Source organism: Salminus brasiliensis, chromosome 11 (genome assembly GCF_030463535.1).
Source record: "Salminus brasiliensis chromosome 11, fSalBra1.hap2, whole genome shotgun sequence".
Classification (NCBI taxonomy): Eukaryota; Metazoa; Chordata; class Actinopteri; order Characiformes; family Bryconidae; genus Salminus; species Salminus brasiliensis.
Genome location: NC_132888.1, coordinates 3,978,426 through 3,997,775, shown reverse-complemented (window position 1 = coordinate 3,997,775; position 19,350 = coordinate 3,978,426). Strand labels below are relative to the sequence as shown.

Genomic DNA, 19,350 nt, shown 5'->3' with positions numbered 1-19,350 from the left:
CTTGGCTTTGTAGGCCAGAGTCAGGGGTCTGAATCTGATGACCTGAGCAGCAGCTACAGGAAGCTACAGTGAAGAGAGAACGCAGCAGTGGAGAGACATGGCTGAATTTAGGAACATTGAAGACGATCCGTTCATTCTGGATAAGTCGCAGGAGCCTGATGGTGCGCAGAGGGAGACCAGCCAGAAGAGAGCTGCAGTGGCCAAGTCTGGAAGTGACGAGAGACTGAACAAGCACCTGGGTGACTCTCTAGAGAGGAAGAGTCGAATTCTCCGGATGTTGTACATCCGTAGTGTTCCACCAGTGTCTCCTTTGTAGCCACGCCCCCTTGTTAGTCCCAGGTGTTCCTTGTGAGTCTCTTGTTAGTGTCTATATAAGTACCCCTTTCTTTCAGGGGTACTTAACTGCCATGGCAGTTCACGGTTTGTAGATTTGGACTGTTTATGGGATTTTTGTGTTTATTTAGTAAGCTTTGCTTGTTTGGTTTCTGTTTGTTCTGTTTTCTTGTCTGGCATTAGAATGTCCTGCGAGTACCTCTGCCTCTGTCTGGTGACAAACCATGACAGAATAGACTAAACCGATACCTCTAATCTTAGATGCGACTAAAGACAAGTCAATATGGAGACCATAATACTCTAATTATCATCAATATTATTATCATTACCTGAATTATTAAATATTATCTTTACCATCACTACTATGATTAGATCAGCACACCTGAGCAGAAGAACATATGTCTTATGTGGTTGTACAGTGACTTTCTGTCAATAATTTAATAACAGTTCTGACCAGAGGAGAACGGGTCGGGTCCTCCTTGTGAGTCTTGGTTCCTCCCAAGGTTTCTTCCTCCAGCTCTGAGGAAGTGTTTCCTTGCCCCTGTCGCCCTTAGCTGCTCACTGGGGGGGTTTGAGGTTTTTATGTGCTGTTGATCTTTTGACTGTGGAGGAACCTTTTGAAGTGCATTGAGGAACTTTTAAGGAACCCTTTTGTCTTGAAAACCTTAAAAACATAATTTGAGGTTCCTCCACAGTTTCCTTTTGAAGAACCTCCAAAAGTACCTCAAGGATCTTCTACTTTTTAGAGTGTACAACACTGGTTTAGTGTGCTCTGTGTAGGAACTTTTATTCGAATGGGTTTTTTGAAGAAGTTATTTCAAGCTCCTCTAAGAACATTGAGGGACACTTGAGTTCCTACAGGAGGCCATAGGTAAGGCCCTAGGTCCTTAAGTAACCTTTACAGTAAGTTTCTACTGTGCTTTTATTGCACTGTGGATAAAATCCAAATCCAGTCTTCCTCCAGCTCTGAGGAAATCCCCCTTCCCCCTGTCATCTTTGGCTTGCTCAGTGGGGGGTTTTAGATTTTCATGTGCTGTTGATCTCTTGTCTAATGACTGGATTTCTGGATAATGAGCTACAGTCTTAAAAAACTAACTCCTTTAAGATGCAAAGAATATCACACACTAAAGTGTATGACTCAGTAACTACAGGGACTTCTGTACAAACTGGTCGGACAATTCTCTGGTAGTAGAATCCAATCAAATCAAATTTATTTGTATAGCTCTTTTTACAACTGTTGATTTCACAAAGCAGCTTTACACAATCAGTAATTAGTAAAAAAGACTAGAAATCAACAACAAAAGAAGACATGAAAGACTAAGATCTAAGACCCCCAGTGAGCAAGGAAACACTCCATCGGAGCTAGAGGAAGAAACCTTGGGAGGAACCAAGCATAATATAGTCATGGCAGTGATGGTCAGAGTAATGAGAGTAATGCTGGTTTACAGTAAACATGGTCATTAGGCAGGAAGCAGTGGTAGGAGGGTGTGCAGCTGGTCTGGCACGGGTGGTGGGGGAGCCCGGTGGTCGGACTGGTGGGTGGCAGCTGGTTTGATGCAGGTAGAGGGGACCTCAGTGGTCAGCCAGTCGGCTTGGATAAGTGGGTGACCATTTACTTGGAGAAGGTAAAGACACTTAGAGAGTTAGTTCTGAATGGATTTATAGAGAGCAGAGAATGTTGAGCAGTATCAACCAATGCTTTGGGCCTGTCGACAGTCAATTTGCATCAAGTCTTTGGACCTTAATAAGTTTATTTATACTCATACATCCCGAATATAAGCATGGTTCTTTATGGGATCAAAAGAGGTTCTTGTACAGCGTCGCTCAAAGAACCCTTTAAAGCCCCTTTAGTATTAAGACTGTAGTGAAAGGTAAGGATAAATACACTAGCTGGAACGCAGCAGGGTTTCCATTTCTGTTTAAGGAACTTAGCAGATGCTTTTATCCAGAGCGACTAACAAAAGGAGCATGTCTTTGTTCAGGCTGTCTGCTGTAGTGTTGCAGAAGGTGGTTTTGTTGCTTCGGCTGAAGCCCTGTGGCCAAATCCCACACATCTGCAAGAACTCAGTCTGCATCATAATGCTATTAGAGTCTAGAATATGCTTTCTGGCATCCAAGGCTACACATGATCTAAACAGCGGAACACGAAACTCCAGACAAGTGAGTTGCTGATTTTGTAAAGCTGTGCTCTTCAGAGGACTCTTATGTTTAAACTCAGATATACTCACATTAAACGGTGTGTGCAGTTCCAGTGCAACAAGATCTCATAAACTCGTACACACACCACTACAGTCAGCCCGAGAAGTTCAGAACATTTATACAAGCTCAAGAAACGACATTTCACCTCCACTGGTGGCGCTGTTTTGCCAAATGCACACAACCCGGCCTTTCGTGTCTATGAAGAAGAATTAAGAAAACAGCAGCGTTGAGGTGTAGGCTTAGGCTGAGGTGTAGGTTAGGTCCAGTTTTAGGTTTAGGGTGATGTTAGACTTAGGCTTAGGTGTAGTATGTTGAGGTGTAGATTAGGTTAATTTTAGGTTAGGTTAAGGTTAGAAATAGGTTTATGTGTAGTAGGTTAGGTTTAGGTTGAGGTGTAGATTAGGTTAGGTTTATGTTAGGTTGAGGTTAGAATTAGGTTTAGGTTTAGGTTGAGGTGTAGGTTAGGTTGAGTTTAGGCTTAGGGTGATGATAGACTAGATTTGGGTATAGTAGGTTAGGTTTAGTTTGAGGTGTACATTAGGTTAGGTTTATGTTAAAATTAGGTTGAGTTGTAGTAGGTTAAGGTAATGTTAGATTAAATTTAGAATTAAGTTGAGGTGTACTAGGTTTAGATTAAGTTTAGGTTGAGGTTAGAATTACGTTTAAGTATTGTACGTTAAGGTTAGAATTAGGTTTAGGTGTAGCAGATTGAGTTTAAGTTTAGGTTGAGGTGTAGGTTAGGTTAAGTTTAGAATAAGTGTAGTAAGTTATGTTTAAGTTAGAATTATGTTTAGGGATAGTAGGTTTAGATTAAGTTTAGGTTGAGGTTAGAATTATTTTTAAGTATAGTAGGTTAAGTTTAGGTTTAGGTGTATGAGGTTTAGTTTAAGTTTAGGTTGAGGTTAAAATTAGGCTTAAGACTAGTATGTTAAGTTTAGGTTAAGGTTAAAATTAGGTTTAAGAATAGTAGGTTAAGTTTAGGTTGAGGTTAGAATTAGGTTTAAGAATAGTAGGTTTAGTTTAGGTTTAGGTTAGAATTAGGTTGAAGTGTAGTAAGTTAGGTGTAGTAAGTGAGGTGTAAGGTAGAATTAGGTTAAGGTGTAGTAAGTTAGGTGTAGTAGGGTAAGTTTAGGTTGAGGTGTAGTAGGTTGAGGTGTAGTAGGTTGAGGTGTAGTAGGGTAAGTTTAGGTTTAGGCTGAGGTAATAAAATTTCACTGGTTACTTTGTAACATTCTCTGTTCAGATGGTTTGGTTTCTGAGTGTAATCCATATTTTGTGCAGATGTACGAACTGCGTATCCCGTGTGTCCCGAATTGAACTGTTAGTCACATGTGTTTCATTTACTCTTGACACCAGGCTGTCCAAGGATCCACACAGCATCTGTATTTTTTTAACTTTATTTTACAAACTAGATACAAAATTCCATAAATAAAACTCATAAGTTACATGTACCTAAATTCATCAAAAATGGAAAGAGGAAGAGAAAGAATTCAAGCTAGATGAACAAGTCACGTATAATAAGAGTGCACCTAAGAAGTGTTATTGCATTATGCTGTGTTATGTTCAGTGTCCCTTTTAAAAGAAAATACCACACTTATCATACAATACATTCAGTTCTCACATTTGCATATGAATAAAACAGACGTTCCGTTTGCATTTCACAAATTATGTTCATCTTATAGTAAAACAACACTGCTTTATGTACATACACAAACCCAACTGCGTAGACTTGCTTGGTGAAATACACAAATCTATGAAATGTCCCTCAAAACATCCTCTGAACACAGATAAAAAAAAGACGTAGATTAAAATGAACAGTCCAAATCCAGGACTAGGCCTAATCTGGGTCTGGGTCTGTTTAAGGCAAATGGGTTTGTGAAATATCTGACAGACCAACAAACTTCGTAGAAACACAAAGACATGAGAAATGAGCTAATGAGCTAATGAGGGGCGGTTTTCCAGGCACATAGTAAAGTTCATCACCATTACAGAACATACACACTGTTTAGCCATAACATTAAAACCAGTGACAAGTGGTGTGAAAAACACTGATTATCGGGGGTCTGTTAAGGGATAGTGGATTGATTAGGCAGCAAGCGAACAGTCAGTTTTCGAAGGTGATGGAGGTGCTGAAGCAGGAAAAATAGTCAAGCTTTGGACGCTTTGAGAAGAACCAAACTGTGAAGTTCTAGATGACCGGGTCAGAACATCTCCACCAAAACATCAGGCAGGTCTTGTAGGGTGTTCCTAGTATGCAGTGGTTAGTGCCTACCAGAAGCGGTCCTACCACAGGTTCACGGGTGCCCAAGGCCTCAATGATGCGACCCATGATGACGACACCTTCACAGGTCTTGTGGAGTCCATGCCTCGATGTTTCAGAGCTGGTTCGGTAGTACAAGGGGGGTGTGCACAATATTAGGCATCTGGTTTTAATGTCATGGCTGGTTTCGTGTCAAATTTGTGGTCAAATGTAAGCAGACATTGAAGTCGAATTTTTAACTGAATGACATTGTTGACGGTCCTGTTTTCACCTTTATTACATGTTTGGAAAACCAAGCCTACAGAGTACACAGTGATGGCAGATGCACTCTGCTGGACTGCAGTGCGATGGAGAGCATTTCTCAGGACCTCTGACTGCAGTCACATTGATGAGCAGTGGCTGCGGAGGCGGAGGCCATCCTTAGGTCATTAAAGATGTTGCTGGAAAGAGAAACAAAGAGAAATTACAGGGAATTGAAGAAACTGATTGGCTGTTATTTTGCTTCTGAATGAATGGAAGTCTTAAGCTACTTCTTAGAAGAACGTACCTGGATTGACCTGTCCCCTCCCATGACCTGTGTACAGCATACTGTATGGATTCATAGAATTCCTCTTAGTCCAGTGATGCTTTTGATTGCATCTGAAGAGAGTATCTCTTTGTTTATGAAACCAAAAGTCAGTTCAATATATCTGAAGCTGGATACAATGGATCTTGAGAAAGCACATTCCAGTTGAAGATTATGCTTGAATTTGAGGGACCAAGTGAACACGGAAATTATGCTTATTCTTCGTTGAGAAGCATGCCATTCTAAAGATGACCTAAAGGGGGCGAAGTTGCTCCCCATTTACAAACAACAGCCTCTTGTCTGATGACTGAGTGGCACAACTGGACAAGAGGGTTGTAGAGACACCATATTGCAGGGACATGGGTCTGAATCCCATTGATGCCACTGTTGTTTATCCATGTCTGGGAGTTCAAGAGAATTACAACAGGCTCTTCTGCACTAATATTGGTCAATTGAGGGCATCTGCCAGGCCATGTAACTACTTACGAGCAGTAGTTTGCTTGGTACTGTTCACACATTGCTATAGCATAGTGGACGTGAGACAATGAGAATATGAGTGGACAAAAAAACAACTTTGCACTTTGCAGACTCCAGAGCCATGAGTAGATTCAGACGTATTTCAAAGTATCAATAGTCTTGAGAGATTCAGCAATCGGCCTTCATTCTGAGCAGCCGGCCACATTAGACATCCTCATCCAGGAAGACCATTAGGGACCACAGGCATGGAAATGTCCCTCTCCGTTAGGTGATACAGGCTAATCCATCAAAAGTGCCACTATTCCACTGTCCCCTACAGTCCATATCAAATTAAAGTGCATGAGTAGGTCAATTATTATATATCCCTCTTTAATCCTCAAATGATCGTTCGTGTTGGTTGGTGGATGTTCTGAATTTTCTTTTCCCTGGTTGAAATCAGACAGGAACCTTCCTGGCTTGTATTTGCTGTATTCCAGCGTGGAGTTCCTGAAGACCACCCAGAAGTTTCTTCTGATGGACAGCGGAGGAGATTCCGATTTTGACAAAATCTCTGTAAAGGACATTGACACTGTTAGAGAAACTGCACTTATCAACTTCTCAGATTACATACCCATGTGGGGCCTGTATGGGTAGCCCAAAAGTTCTTTCCAGGGGTTTCATGTTGGCTCCACATATGGATGCCCAATAAGGTCTCACCAGTGTGGGTGATTGGACCAGGAGGGGTAAACATGAGCCTCATCTGGGTTGTATACAGGTGGGTTGTAACAGTTGGGAAGCCCAACTGGGTCCCAGTAACAACCCACTCAGAGGCCATGTCCATCTGCAACCCACCTGGTCCATGTGAGCCCCACATGAGCATGCTGGCTGGGTTATACCCATACAAATAACTACACAAATACCTGTAATATTGTTCCTATAAATGGTTCTTGTAGTATTTCTGTGATATTAGAAGTGGTTCCTACGTTTTTCAGGATGCTTTTGGGACCACATGAGTGAATGTATATATGGGACCTTGCAGTATTTGTTATGGTGAGGTATGTGGTTCCTGTGGTTCTAGATTTAAATCAGGTCAATTGTTTATGTTTATATTTGTGCAGTTTCCTGTAGAGAAAGTTGTGGTATTATGTCTGTGATTTAATTAATATTGGTTTTATTATAGTGTTGTTAAATAGAAGAACAATGGCTGCAATCAATGTTACAGAAAATGTGTTTATTTTAAACAAATAAATAAATAAATAATGACTTAACATTATTACCACAACAAAGCAATATCTGTTATTTAAGCTAAGTTACATATATTCGGTAAATTAAGAAAATATTATAAATATATCAATATAATATCTTTTATTATTTATTTATTTATTTTTTCTCTATGTTGTAGCATTTCCTCTTGTTGCATATCCTATTTCTCCAACACCTGGTTTGGTGGTAAATCAGGGCTTAATGATGGTAAATCAGGTGAGCTGCTGCTGCTGCTGCTGCTGATGGAGTTGAACACATCCTCCACGCTGTGCTGGCTGGACTGGGGGGCGTCCAGGAGAAACCTGGAGGAACCGAGCTCCGTTCTTCAGACTAGCTCACAGACAAGATCTCACTACTTTCTTCAGAATGAGAAGCTCCTGTTTCTCCTGTTTACTGGATTTCTGTTCACCTGCTTTATCTGTTCTGATGAGATCTGGAGCTCCTGCAGTAGAAACCCTCTCACTGCTGAGAGACGGGGGTCTAGAATGATAGGATTTGGGGCCTAAAACCTCTCTACACAGTGCTGTATATTTATACCCTTAATTTTTCCTTGACATTTCGGAGATACAAGGATTTTGCATTACAGCAACAATGTGTATGCGAGTGTGTGTGTGTGTGTGTGTGTGTGTGTGTGTAATGACACTCACTCCTGATTCATGTGTATAATACTCTCCAGGTTGCTGTGTCCAGCTGTGATGAAGGTTTCTCTGTATTTCTCCAGACCAATAGTTTTCAGCCACTCTTCCACTGAACCAAGTGAAGGGGGTGGCTCTATGGAGGGGGTGTGGCTTAACATGGATGGGCGGGGCCTGTGAATAAATGATACAGGTCGTTACTGTAATTCAGTTATTCTGTAACTGACCTGTTGTTATAGAAACAGTTTCATTTTAGAACAGCTGATGCTGGGTTGGATAAGTTTTACAGAGCTTAGTTAAAAATTACAAATATGCAAATTTATATATTTTTTTCAACACTCTAAATTAAATATGCAAATTACAGTGCTTTGCCACAGTAACTATAAAAGAATGCAGCAGTGGACAGATCAGTAAATTCAGTAAACTACCAGAAGGTATTTGGGACTGTGCATGTGTGTGTGTATGTGTGTGTGTGTATGTGTGTACATGTGTGTGTGTGTGTGTGTGTGTGTGCATGTGTGTTTATGGTCGTTACCTGCTTGTCTCTCCTCCCGTCCGCTTCAGCGAGGCGGGGTTGCGGATCAGTTTGTCCAGCATGTTGACGATCTGGCTGAACTTGGGCCTCTCGCTGCGCTCTCTCAGCCAACACTCCAGCATCAGCTGGTGCAGCGCTACGGGACACTCCATCGGCGGCGGCAACCGGTACCCCTCCTCGATCGCCTTTATCACCTAGTAAACAAGGTCAAAAGTATGAAGATGCGTCATCCACTGTGCTAAAGTGAACTGCGCTTTCAGTGTTCTGTAGATTATGGGAACATTAACCTCTAATATTAAAATGTATTAATAATATACAGGGTTTTAATGAATATTACAGCCCAGTAATACATACTTATTAAAGTAAGTTATTATGTCTCTGTCATTTTAACTGACCTCCATTTTTGTCATTTTTTATATTTAATATTTGGGTATATTATTTTGCCGTATTAAAGGCTGATGTGAATCTGGCAGGTTTCAAAATGACTAAATCTTATTAGATGAATGAAAGCAAACAAAGATTTTTACAATGATCTCCATTTATATATATATATCACACACATGCAAAAAAAAAGAAAGAAAGAAAGAAAATTACAAAATAAAAAACTAATTCAAAAATATAATATTAATACTAATTAATACTTGTTTAAATAATAATAATAATATTTGTATTGTTGCTATTATTTTTATTATTAACTATAATTTATAATAATAATTGTTATTATTATTATTTACAGTATAAATGTCAGGCTGTTGCAGTATTTCTCAAATATAATGTACACTTGTTTAAATAAGTGAACATTATATTTTAGAGAGAGAAAAAAAAAAAAAAAATATATATATATATATATATATATATATATATATATATATATATATATAATAAGTGCTGTTGCACTTACATCCTGGTTACTCATATCCCAGTAGGGCCGCTCGCCATATGACATCACTTCCCACATGACGATGCCATAACTCCACACGTCACTGGCAGAGGTAAACTTCCTGTAGGCGATGGCTTCTGGGGCTGTCCAGCGAATGGGAATCTTTCCCCCCTGTGATTGACAGTTGTATGTTTACACCTATATATGAACATGCAGTGCTGACGATAATTATTATTCATGTTATGTAAATTATATAAATATTAATATATAAATAAATCTGAAATTTAAAATCAATACAATTTAAAAGCAACTACAAAGTCTGACTATGATTAGCTTGGTTAATATTAACAAAGGTAATACAAACATTAAAGTAAATAATTAATGATAATAATAATAATAATAATAATAATGTATTTAATGTACATATGAGAACAATGAGACAGTACATTGATAGTACAATGACAAACTTCTCTCTCTCTCTTACCCTGGTGGTGTAAGCCCCCTCCGGCTCGTCCTCCAGCACTCGGGACATGCCAAAATCAGACACTTTACACACCAGGTTACTGTTGACCAGAATGTTCCGCGCTGCCAGGTCTCGATGGACGTAACTCATGTCCGACAGGTACTTCATGCCCGAAGCGATGCCTCGCAGGATGCCAACCAGCTGAATGACTGTGAAACGCCCGTCGTTCTTCTGCAAAATGAAACGAACCAATCAGAGGCTAAAAAATACCCATAATTATAATTTACTACATACAGTAAATGATTTTGTAATGAAATTACATTATTAACTGATTAATTAGTTAGTTCAATAATAAATGATAAGTCTTTCCACTTGCGTTCTGTATTTACAGGTTGGAGACTGCTGTTCTGACTGTTCTGACTTTTTTTTGGTCCAATAATATAAATATAATAAATATCAATATAAACACAAAATCAATAGAATATGAATATAATATAATTCTTATATACATATAATATATATACAAATATCAATATACGATTAATAACTGTTTTTTCTGAAAATACAAACGACTAATGGATTAGAAGATTATGATTTTCACTTCCGACAGAATTTCTTGTCTTGTTTTAATGAAAAATTATAAATATAAAATAACACCATGTTTTATTATCGTCCAAAATCATTTCTACACTTTTAAAAGAACCACATTTGGTTCCGTAAAGAACCATTTGTGTTACAGAGATGTGTGAGTGTGAAGGTTGCAGGTTTTAATAACACTCACTGGATGTATCTCTATTAAACAAACGGTTCTCTATAGAACCATGTGGCATCGCTGGTTAAATAAGTTCTAATTAGAGTAGAACCAAACTTACTCTGAGAAACGCATCCAGAGAACCGTTCTCCATATACTCAGTGATGATCATAATGGGTTTGCCTGTAAAAATAAAAATAAACAGAAGAAGATCAGCCACAACATTAAAACCCCCCCGCCTAATATTGTGTACGCATCACTGAGAGCCTTGAGTGCCCATGACCCTGTCGCTGGTTCACTGGTTGTCCTTTCTTGGAGCACTTTTGGTAGGTACTGACCACTGCATACCAGGAACACCCCACAAGACCTAGATATACACACCGAGTTGACCGCACCTCAACTCCCCAACTTGGAGCTCCACCATCCATCATTCCAGAGAACACAGTTCTTCCACCGCTCCACAGCTCAATGCTGGGGGGCTTTATACCCCTCTAGCCCACGCCTGGCATTATTAGGCAGCATGGTGCCAATGGCTTCATCATGTTTATCTGCTCCAGAGAGTCCTATTCTATTGGCAGGTCTTCTCTACTTGGACTAGACAAGCTGTGTGTGTGCATTTGCACATCTTCAAGTAGTATTATTAGTAGTATAAATAGTAGTAGTATAAGTATTATTTAGATAGGTGTCCACAAACTTTTGGACATGTAGTGTAGTTGGAACATATAGTTATATTGCATACAGTTATAAAAATATAATATACTTAACTATATAAATGTGCGTGTATAGATGTGTAATGTGTGAGTGTGTGTGTGTGTGTGTGTGTGTGTGTGTACACAGTGACCACAGGCCTACAATTTAGCGCCTCTGGCTTTATCCAGAGACTTAGCTAGGAAGCACCAGACATACACACCCCCAGAAAGGCACACACACCAACCCTCACACACAAGAAAAAATACCCCCTTGTTGTTCCCAGAGAAATCAACACCAGATATACACTCACACACTCACACACACACACACTCCGGTGCACGAGGCTCCGCTGACTGACAGCTGCTTAATGGTGCGTTCGTAAGGAGGAAGTGTAGTTAAGGAAGCGCAGCCAGACGCATTGTCAGCCATCTTTGTTGCCGCTGGCCTCTGAAGTGACCCCCAGTCAGATTTGATTGACAGCTCCTCATGAGGGCCAGTGGAGCAGCAGACCTTTGACCCCGCCTCCTCCTCCCTGCCTGCGTTTCCCAGCCACACCCCTTTTCAGCTGCCGCATTAAGATGCAAATGTATTATTTGTTATGTGTGGCTATGTGTGTGTGTGTGTGTGTGTGTGTGTGTGTGTGTGTGTGTGTAGGTGAGTGTCTGAATTTGGCAGTGAACTCCACAGGACGTGTCTTTCATTGTTGTTGGGAAATGAAGCACAAATAATCATTACATTTTTTTTTATATTTAAAATGTTCAGCCTGTTTACACTGTATGGACAAAAGTATGTGGACACCTGTTCGTTTGTTGTTTCTCCTGAAATCAAAAGGGTATTAAAATGAGTTTCTCCTGCTTTTGTTGGAGTAACTGTCTCTACTGTCCAGGGGGAAAGGCGTGCTACTAGATTTTAGAGGAACATTGCTGTGAGGATTTGATCATATCTCTATGGGACTGGAACCAGTCATTAACTCCCTTCTGCAGTAATCATCCCTCTACATCAACTACACTGGAAAAACAGGTACACTGAGATCCAGGACCCACTTTCAGTCCCGTCTATACAGAATCACAGCTCTCTCCCTCACTAGCATGTCCACACACACACACACACACACAGATCCCTTTATCCCATATCACAGAAACAATATAATCTATATAATAATAATAACTTCCTCTCTTTAAGTCCTTTTTCTCATTTCTTTCTATAATTTCCATTATTATCATTTTGTATTCACTCATTATTTGTTGTTTTCTTGTGTTTTTTTTGCCATTTTTTAAATTTACGACAATCTGTCTGTTTATATTTACATTTATATTCTCCCTCACAATTAATATATAAATAAAATACATGTGTAATAAATGGTCTCCGAAAATAGTCCTCAGAAAATAGTCCCCTGTAAAGAACCCAAAGTGAACTCAAAAATAATTTGTACACAAAAAAATGATCACGTCATAGAATTAAATATCCATTATAGAAGTAGAGGTGAGTAGAATTACATATGCTATATGGACAAAAGTATTGGGACACCTGCTCATTTATCTCTTCTTCTGAAATTAAGGCTATTAAAAAGAGCTGATCCTGCGTTTGTTGGAGTAACTGTCTCTACTGTCCAGAGAAAAAGGCTTTCTACTAGATTTTGGAGGAACATTGCTGTGAGGATTTGATTGCATTCGGTGACAAGAGCATTAGTGAGGTCAGGAAGTTGAATAATCACCACCCCACCTCATCATCCCCAACTATACTATTATTATTATTGCTATTATTATTATTATTATTATTATTATTATTTTTATTATTATTATTGTTGTTGTTGTTCTTGAATACGCAAAATGCATATTATTGCATAAGTAATAATTAGTATATTTTGTTGTGGCCAGTTTGACTGTAAGTGTGTGTGTGTGTGTATCAGTGAGTTAATGAAGTGTGTTGTTAAGATATGTGTGTGTGTAAAAGTGTTGCTCATACCTGTATGTGTAGGTGTGTGTTTGTGAGTCTTGCAGTGAGTTATATGGTGTATGTGTGTGTCAGGTGAACAGATCACCCCCCCCCATAATTCCCATTTCATCTATTCCATTAAGTCTTAAAAACTGCGTCACTTTCACAGTCGGTCTTTCACAGATTTGTGCGATCAGTCGTTCCTGAACTTGATTTAATGGAATATTTTCTTGATTGTTTTCCTTTTAAAAGTTGCCTCAGTAACCCGGTGCAGGTTACGACCAGCTGGCCACATCAAAGGCTTTTAATTATTTATGACTCTTTGATGGTGATTGGAATACTGAACACTTCCAAACAGGCCGAAAGCAGCATACACACACACACACACACACACACACAAACACACTCTATAAAAAAAATGATCAGTGCTTCAAATTTTCATCTCTCAAATGTCCCTCAGAAAGCACAGAGCCCCCTTATAAGAGTCCTGCTCTTTGTTACGGCGAAGGGTGAATTTGAATGCTTCATTTGCATAATGTAAATGCCTGTGAATTAAATCTTAGTATGTAAATGAGGCCACAGCGAGAGTTCGCCCCACACTTTTTCTCCTCGGCCGCGCTTTCTTCCAAACACAGAGCTTTCTGCTGCACTCTCTCACTCTGTTCAGGAGCAGCTGCTGTAAATTTAACAAAGTTTGATGGACTTCGGAGCATTTCTATTGGTCCATTCACCAATACATGACGTGTATTTGTAACCTTGTATCTCCATTTTTGCTGTTTTTGAATGTGACTCTAAATCTGGCAGTTGTTCTTTACATTGTATCAGAATTTCATTAAGAACGGACCAATAGAAATGCTCCAGAAGTTTTTTTTTTTTTTTTACACTGCTCTATGTCCAAATATTTGTGGACACCCCTTCTACTGAATGTACTCATGTTGCTGCTGACACAGATGGATACAAATGGAAGTACTGCCAATAGAATAGGACTCACTGGAGCAGATAAACAACATGGCCCTATTGGCACCATGCTGCCTAATGCCAGGCGTGGGCTAGTAGAGGGGTAGCTATAAAGCCCCCCAGCATTGAGCTGTGGAGCAGTGGAAGAACTGTGCTCTCTGGAATGATGGATGGTGGAGCTCCATCCAGTACTAATGGGATGAGTTGAGGAGTTGGGGATGATGAGGTGGGGTGGTGATCAGTATTCAACTTAGTAGAAAGTAGAGAGCTCTTTTTTAATACCATTGAGTTCAGAAGAGACTATGAATGAGCAGGCGTCCCAATACTTTTGTCCATATAGTGTATATAGCATATTTATAGATGTATTAAGACTTTTATAACACTAGTCTTAATCTCAGAGACTAAAACAGCTTACAAAGTCAGGTTCATTTTCACACACACACACACACACACACACACACACACACACACACACACACAGAGCAGTAGAGTTAGTGCTGAAGGCTATGAAGATATACATATGTACATATAGGGTGACAAGCAAACGTCCAAAGCACATTAAGAGTCCCCCTCACTCTACTCTACTCTCCCTCACACACACACACACACACACACACACACACACATGGTAGGGCTGAAGGCTATAGAGCAGTAGATATAGGATGACGGCTGCACCCAGCGAACACATTTAGATGTGACAGTGTGATTAATGGCTCTCCGACTGTTCCGGATCTACTGAGCTTTTACACCCACTACATCTGGAATTCACAAACTGTGTGTGAGTTCACACACACACATACACACACACACTTTGCAGTGTGATACATTATTCAGTACCTGCCATTAATGCTTCAGTAGCTGGAGTGTAATTAGCGTGTGTGATCTGTAGCTGGAATTAAAGTGAAGTGAGATGAAATAAGGGTTAGGGTAAGGTGACTTGTAGACTTACACTTTGTGACCACACCCTCCAGGTGGATGATGTTGGGGTGATCAAACTGACCCATAACACTGGCCTCACTCAGGAAGTCCCGCTTCTGCTGCTCCGTGAAGCCCGCCTTCAGTGTTTTAATGGCCACACAAATCTCACGCTTCCCAGGAAACTTAAGACGACCGCTGCAGACCTCGCCGAACTCACCTACACACATAAGTCAGTGAGACTTATTAGATATACAAAAATGTATAAACCCTATACCCTATATATATATATATATATATATATATATATATATATATATATTAGCCTAGACTTCTGTCTATAATAATAATAACTCTTCTGTCTATAATAATGAGCAAGTCCCAGCAGCTGCATGCAATCTCAGTGGCTCAACAGCTCAATTATCTGGATCTCTCCAACATTTCCAGGACATTTTTAGCTACTTACATTCCACAGGTGCTTCCATAATTGGAAAATTTTCTCTAAATTTCTATTGGTCGGTTCAAAAAAGCTAAAAAAATCTGTATAAAAATCAGTTTGCAGTGTAATTTCTGACACCGCTGCTTTTATCCATGCTTAATACCCAGCCCACATGCTCATATGGGGCTCACGTGGGTGGAACGTGAGCTAGGTGGGTTCCAGGTGGGCGTGGGCTCCGAATGAGTTTGTACATATGTTGTTAATGGGACCAAGTTGGGCTTCCCAAATGGTCTCTATTGGTACAGCCCACCTAAATCTTACATTGGTCCCATCTAGGCCCGGTATGCAGTGTACAACCCATATGGGACCCATGTTTACCCATCACTGACCCTGGTGGGCATTGATATGTGGGGCCAATATGGAACCTGAGCCGGCATACTCCAAGGCATACTCGAATTACGAGGCCGCTTAGGGCCCCAAAGCCAGCAGGGGGCCCCCAAGATATCGTGATAAAAAATATATATTTTATAAATAACATTGAATAATAAAATATTGGCTGCTGCCCCTGTTGGGCAAATGCAGAAATGCCCTGTTCAGGTGGTGGATAAAGGCCCGGGCGCTTCAGCGTATTGCACAATATCTCATCTCTCCCTATGAAATGATGAAGCATCTGGTGCTGAGGTGGTGGTATAGGGGGCCCCCCAAATGAAAATCTGCTTAGGACCCCATAAAAGCTTGGGCCGGCCCTGACTGTCTCGTTCCCAGTCGGACTACTCATAGAGGCTCCACATAGACATGTGTCAGCTGGGTGATATAGTGCTGAGTGTCTGTAACTGTACGTAAGCAGTACGTCTATAGTGTCTCAGTGTGCTGTACTATAAATACTGCCCTTCTGGAGATGATCTCAGGTGGTCTCATGCGTAAAACGTGTTACCAACACAACTGCTATCTATATGTCTTGCTTTTTTAATGTTTTAATGTCTCTAAATCATTTAATTTAGAGAAATGTGTTAATGTTATGTGCGTACTGTATTTTATGTGTTATTAATGTGAGTACTGTACATTTAGTAAAATTTTAATAACATAATTATTAACACTCACCAATGCCGATAACTTTCTCAATCTTAATACAAGACGCATCAATCTCTTTAGCGAACTCCCTGATGGCCTGGTTTGGGTCCTCGTAGGTGAAAGGGTCTACATAGACCCTCACTCCTAAATCCAAGGCACAAATCACAAATCAGAAATACATAAAACAAATTCACCTTTAAATACATTTCATTTTCCAAAACATTAATATCCATTTTCTAAATATACTGGCTGTATTTTAATCCGATCCTTCCTTATAAGAACATGATTTATCAATAATATTCTCACATTTATTCATTTTAATGTAAAAAACACGAGAACAATAGATTTTAACATGGACATTGATATAAATATACATATAAATAATCTTTAAATTGCTTTAAATAATATTCTGTACTTGTTTTTATTGTAATAATAAATAATTAATAAGCATTTCCATTGCAATCTATACATATTATACATTGTAGTGCATCCAACAATAAAGGTAGCATGCAGATTATTGTTCCAGTGATTTTTAATACAGAAAGTGGACATGCAGCCCAATCTGGGGCAGATTTGATAACTGAGTTAACTGCCATAAAAAACACCACACTGAACTCATTCGTACCTGACTGGTGCTTCTCTTCATCCTGTTTGGCTTTGCTGTACTTGGCCCTCCTGAAAATTAACAAGTAATTAAACACCTGTATCATAGCATCATTTTGTGGATGTCTGTGTGTGTGTGTATGGGGGGGGGGGTCTTTCAGTTTACTTGTGTTTGGCAATAATCTTACAGGATAGTATCAATATAATATACAGTACAGTACAGTGGTCCCCAACCCTGCTCCTGGATGCTGCCTTAATCCAGACCCAACCCTAATCCAGCACCTGATCTACTAATCACTGCCTTCAGAAGTCACGGATTGGCTAAAGGGCAAGTCGCAGCTCTTCAGGAGGAATGTTAGAGACTGGTCTGAGGAAAATGGAAATAGAGTATCTGGACAGTATGTTTTATTTATTCCAAAATCATAATATTGCAATAATTTCAAATATCTTACAGTTTTCAGCTCCATAGAGCACCATCTACCTTCCGGAGAGAGCGCGGCCAATTGTACTCTCTCTCTCTCTCTCTCTCTCTCTCTCTGGCCGGTGCTGGCAAAGTGGCACTGCTCGGGTTCGGGAGCCCCTTGCAGCACATTCTGACTTTATGTTGATTTGGGTTTATTCTAATCTTAGCAGTACTGTAGTGGTGTGCTCCTCACCTCTTGCTGATGATGAAGGTGCAAGCGACAATGAGGAGGAAGATGATGGCGCCGCCTGCAGACAGGAGCAGGACAGTGGGGCTCATGCCCTCACCCACCACAGGAGACGGCACTGAAAGCGATAGATATGTTTTTACCTCAGTTTCACTCCCTTTTACTATTCAATTTTCATCTCAGTATGTGACAATCTGTGACTACACTTTTCTAACATACTATACTATACTATACTACACTTTTCTAACATACCCTACTATACTATACTACACTTTTCTAACATACTATACCCTACTATCCTATACTACACTTTTCTAACATACTATACCCTACTATCCTATACTACACTTTTCTACAACATACAACACCCTACTATCCTATACTACACTTTTCTACAACATACAACACCCTACTATACTATACTACACTTTTCTAACATACCCTACTATACTATACTACACTTTTCTAACATACTATACCCTACTATCCTATACTACACTTTTCTAACATACTATACCCTACTATCCTATACTACACTTTTCTACAACATACAACACCCTACTATCCTATACTACACTTTTCTACAACATACAACACCCTACTATACTATACTACACTTTTCTAACATACCCTACTATCCTATACTACACTTTTCTACAACATACAACACCCTACTATCCTATACTACACTTTTCTACAACATACAACACCCTACTATACTATACTACACTTTTCTAACATACCCTACTATACTATACTACACTTTTCTAACATACTATACCCTACTATCCTATACTACACTTTTCTACAACATACAACACCCTACTATACTATACTACACTTTTCTAACATACTATACCCTACTATCCTATACTACACTTTTCTACAACATACTATACCCTAGTATACTACACTTTTCTAACATACCCTACTATACTATACTACACTTTTCTAACATACTATACTATCCTATCCTATACCACACTTTTCTACAACATACTATACCCTACTATACTATACTACACTTTTCTACAACATACAACACCCTACTATACTATACTACACTTTTCTAACATACTATACCCTACTATAATATACTACACTTTCTACAACATACTATACCCTACTATACTATACTTTTCTATAACATACAACACCCTACTATACTATACTACACTTTTCTAACATACTATACCCTACTATAATATACTACACTTTCTACAACATACTATACCCTACTATACTATACTTTTCTATAACATACTATACCCTACTATACTATACTACACTTTTCTACAACATACTATACCCTACTATACTATACTACACTTTTCTACAACATACTACACCCTACTATCCTATACTATACTTTTCTACAACATACTACACCCTACTATCCTATACTACAATTTTCTACAACATACGAGACCCTACTAGACTACACTTTTCTACAACATACTACACCCTACTATACTATACAGCACTTCTCTACAACATACTACACCCTACTATACTATATTGCACTTCTCTACAACATACTACACCCTACTATACTATACTACACATTTCTACACCATACTACACCCTACTATACTACACTTTTCTACAACATACTACACCCCACTATATAATACTACACTTTTGTACAACATACTACACCCTACTATACTATACAGCACTTCTCTACAACATACTACACCCTACTATACTACACATTTCTACAACATACTACACCCCACTATATAATACT

At 39.3% G+C, this 19,350-nt stretch overlaps 1 protein-coding gene across 1 annotated transcript in view; it reads right to left on the bottom strand.

Moving 5' to 3' along the window:
* Positions 1-3,913: 3,913 nt before the first annotated feature.
* Positions 3,914-19,350, bottom strand: part of epha4l (eph receptor A4, like) — a 55,632-nt gene continuing 40,195 nt past the window's right edge. Inside the window, exons 8-18 of the mRNA XM_072691462.1 lie at positions 17,607-17,718; positions 16,973-17,022; positions 16,378-16,491; positions 14,872-15,057; positions 10,462-10,523; positions 9,611-9,820; positions 9,148-9,297; positions 8,247-8,440; positions 7,724-7,885; positions 5,340-6,384; positions 3,914-5,232 (exon numbers count right to left, since the gene is read on the bottom strand). Coding sequence (XP_072547563.1) covers positions 6,270-6,384; positions 7,724-7,885; positions 8,247-8,440; positions 9,148-9,297; positions 9,611-9,820; positions 10,462-10,523; positions 14,872-15,057; positions 16,378-16,491; positions 16,973-17,022; positions 17,607-17,718 — 1,355 coding nt within the window. The 3' untranslated portion in view covers positions 3,914-5,232; positions 5,340-6,269. The remainder of the gene's footprint in view (positions 5,233-5,339; positions 6,385-7,723; positions 7,886-8,246; positions 8,441-9,147; positions 9,298-9,610; positions 9,821-10,461; positions 10,524-14,871; positions 15,058-16,377; positions 16,492-16,972; positions 17,023-17,606; positions 17,719-19,350) is intronic.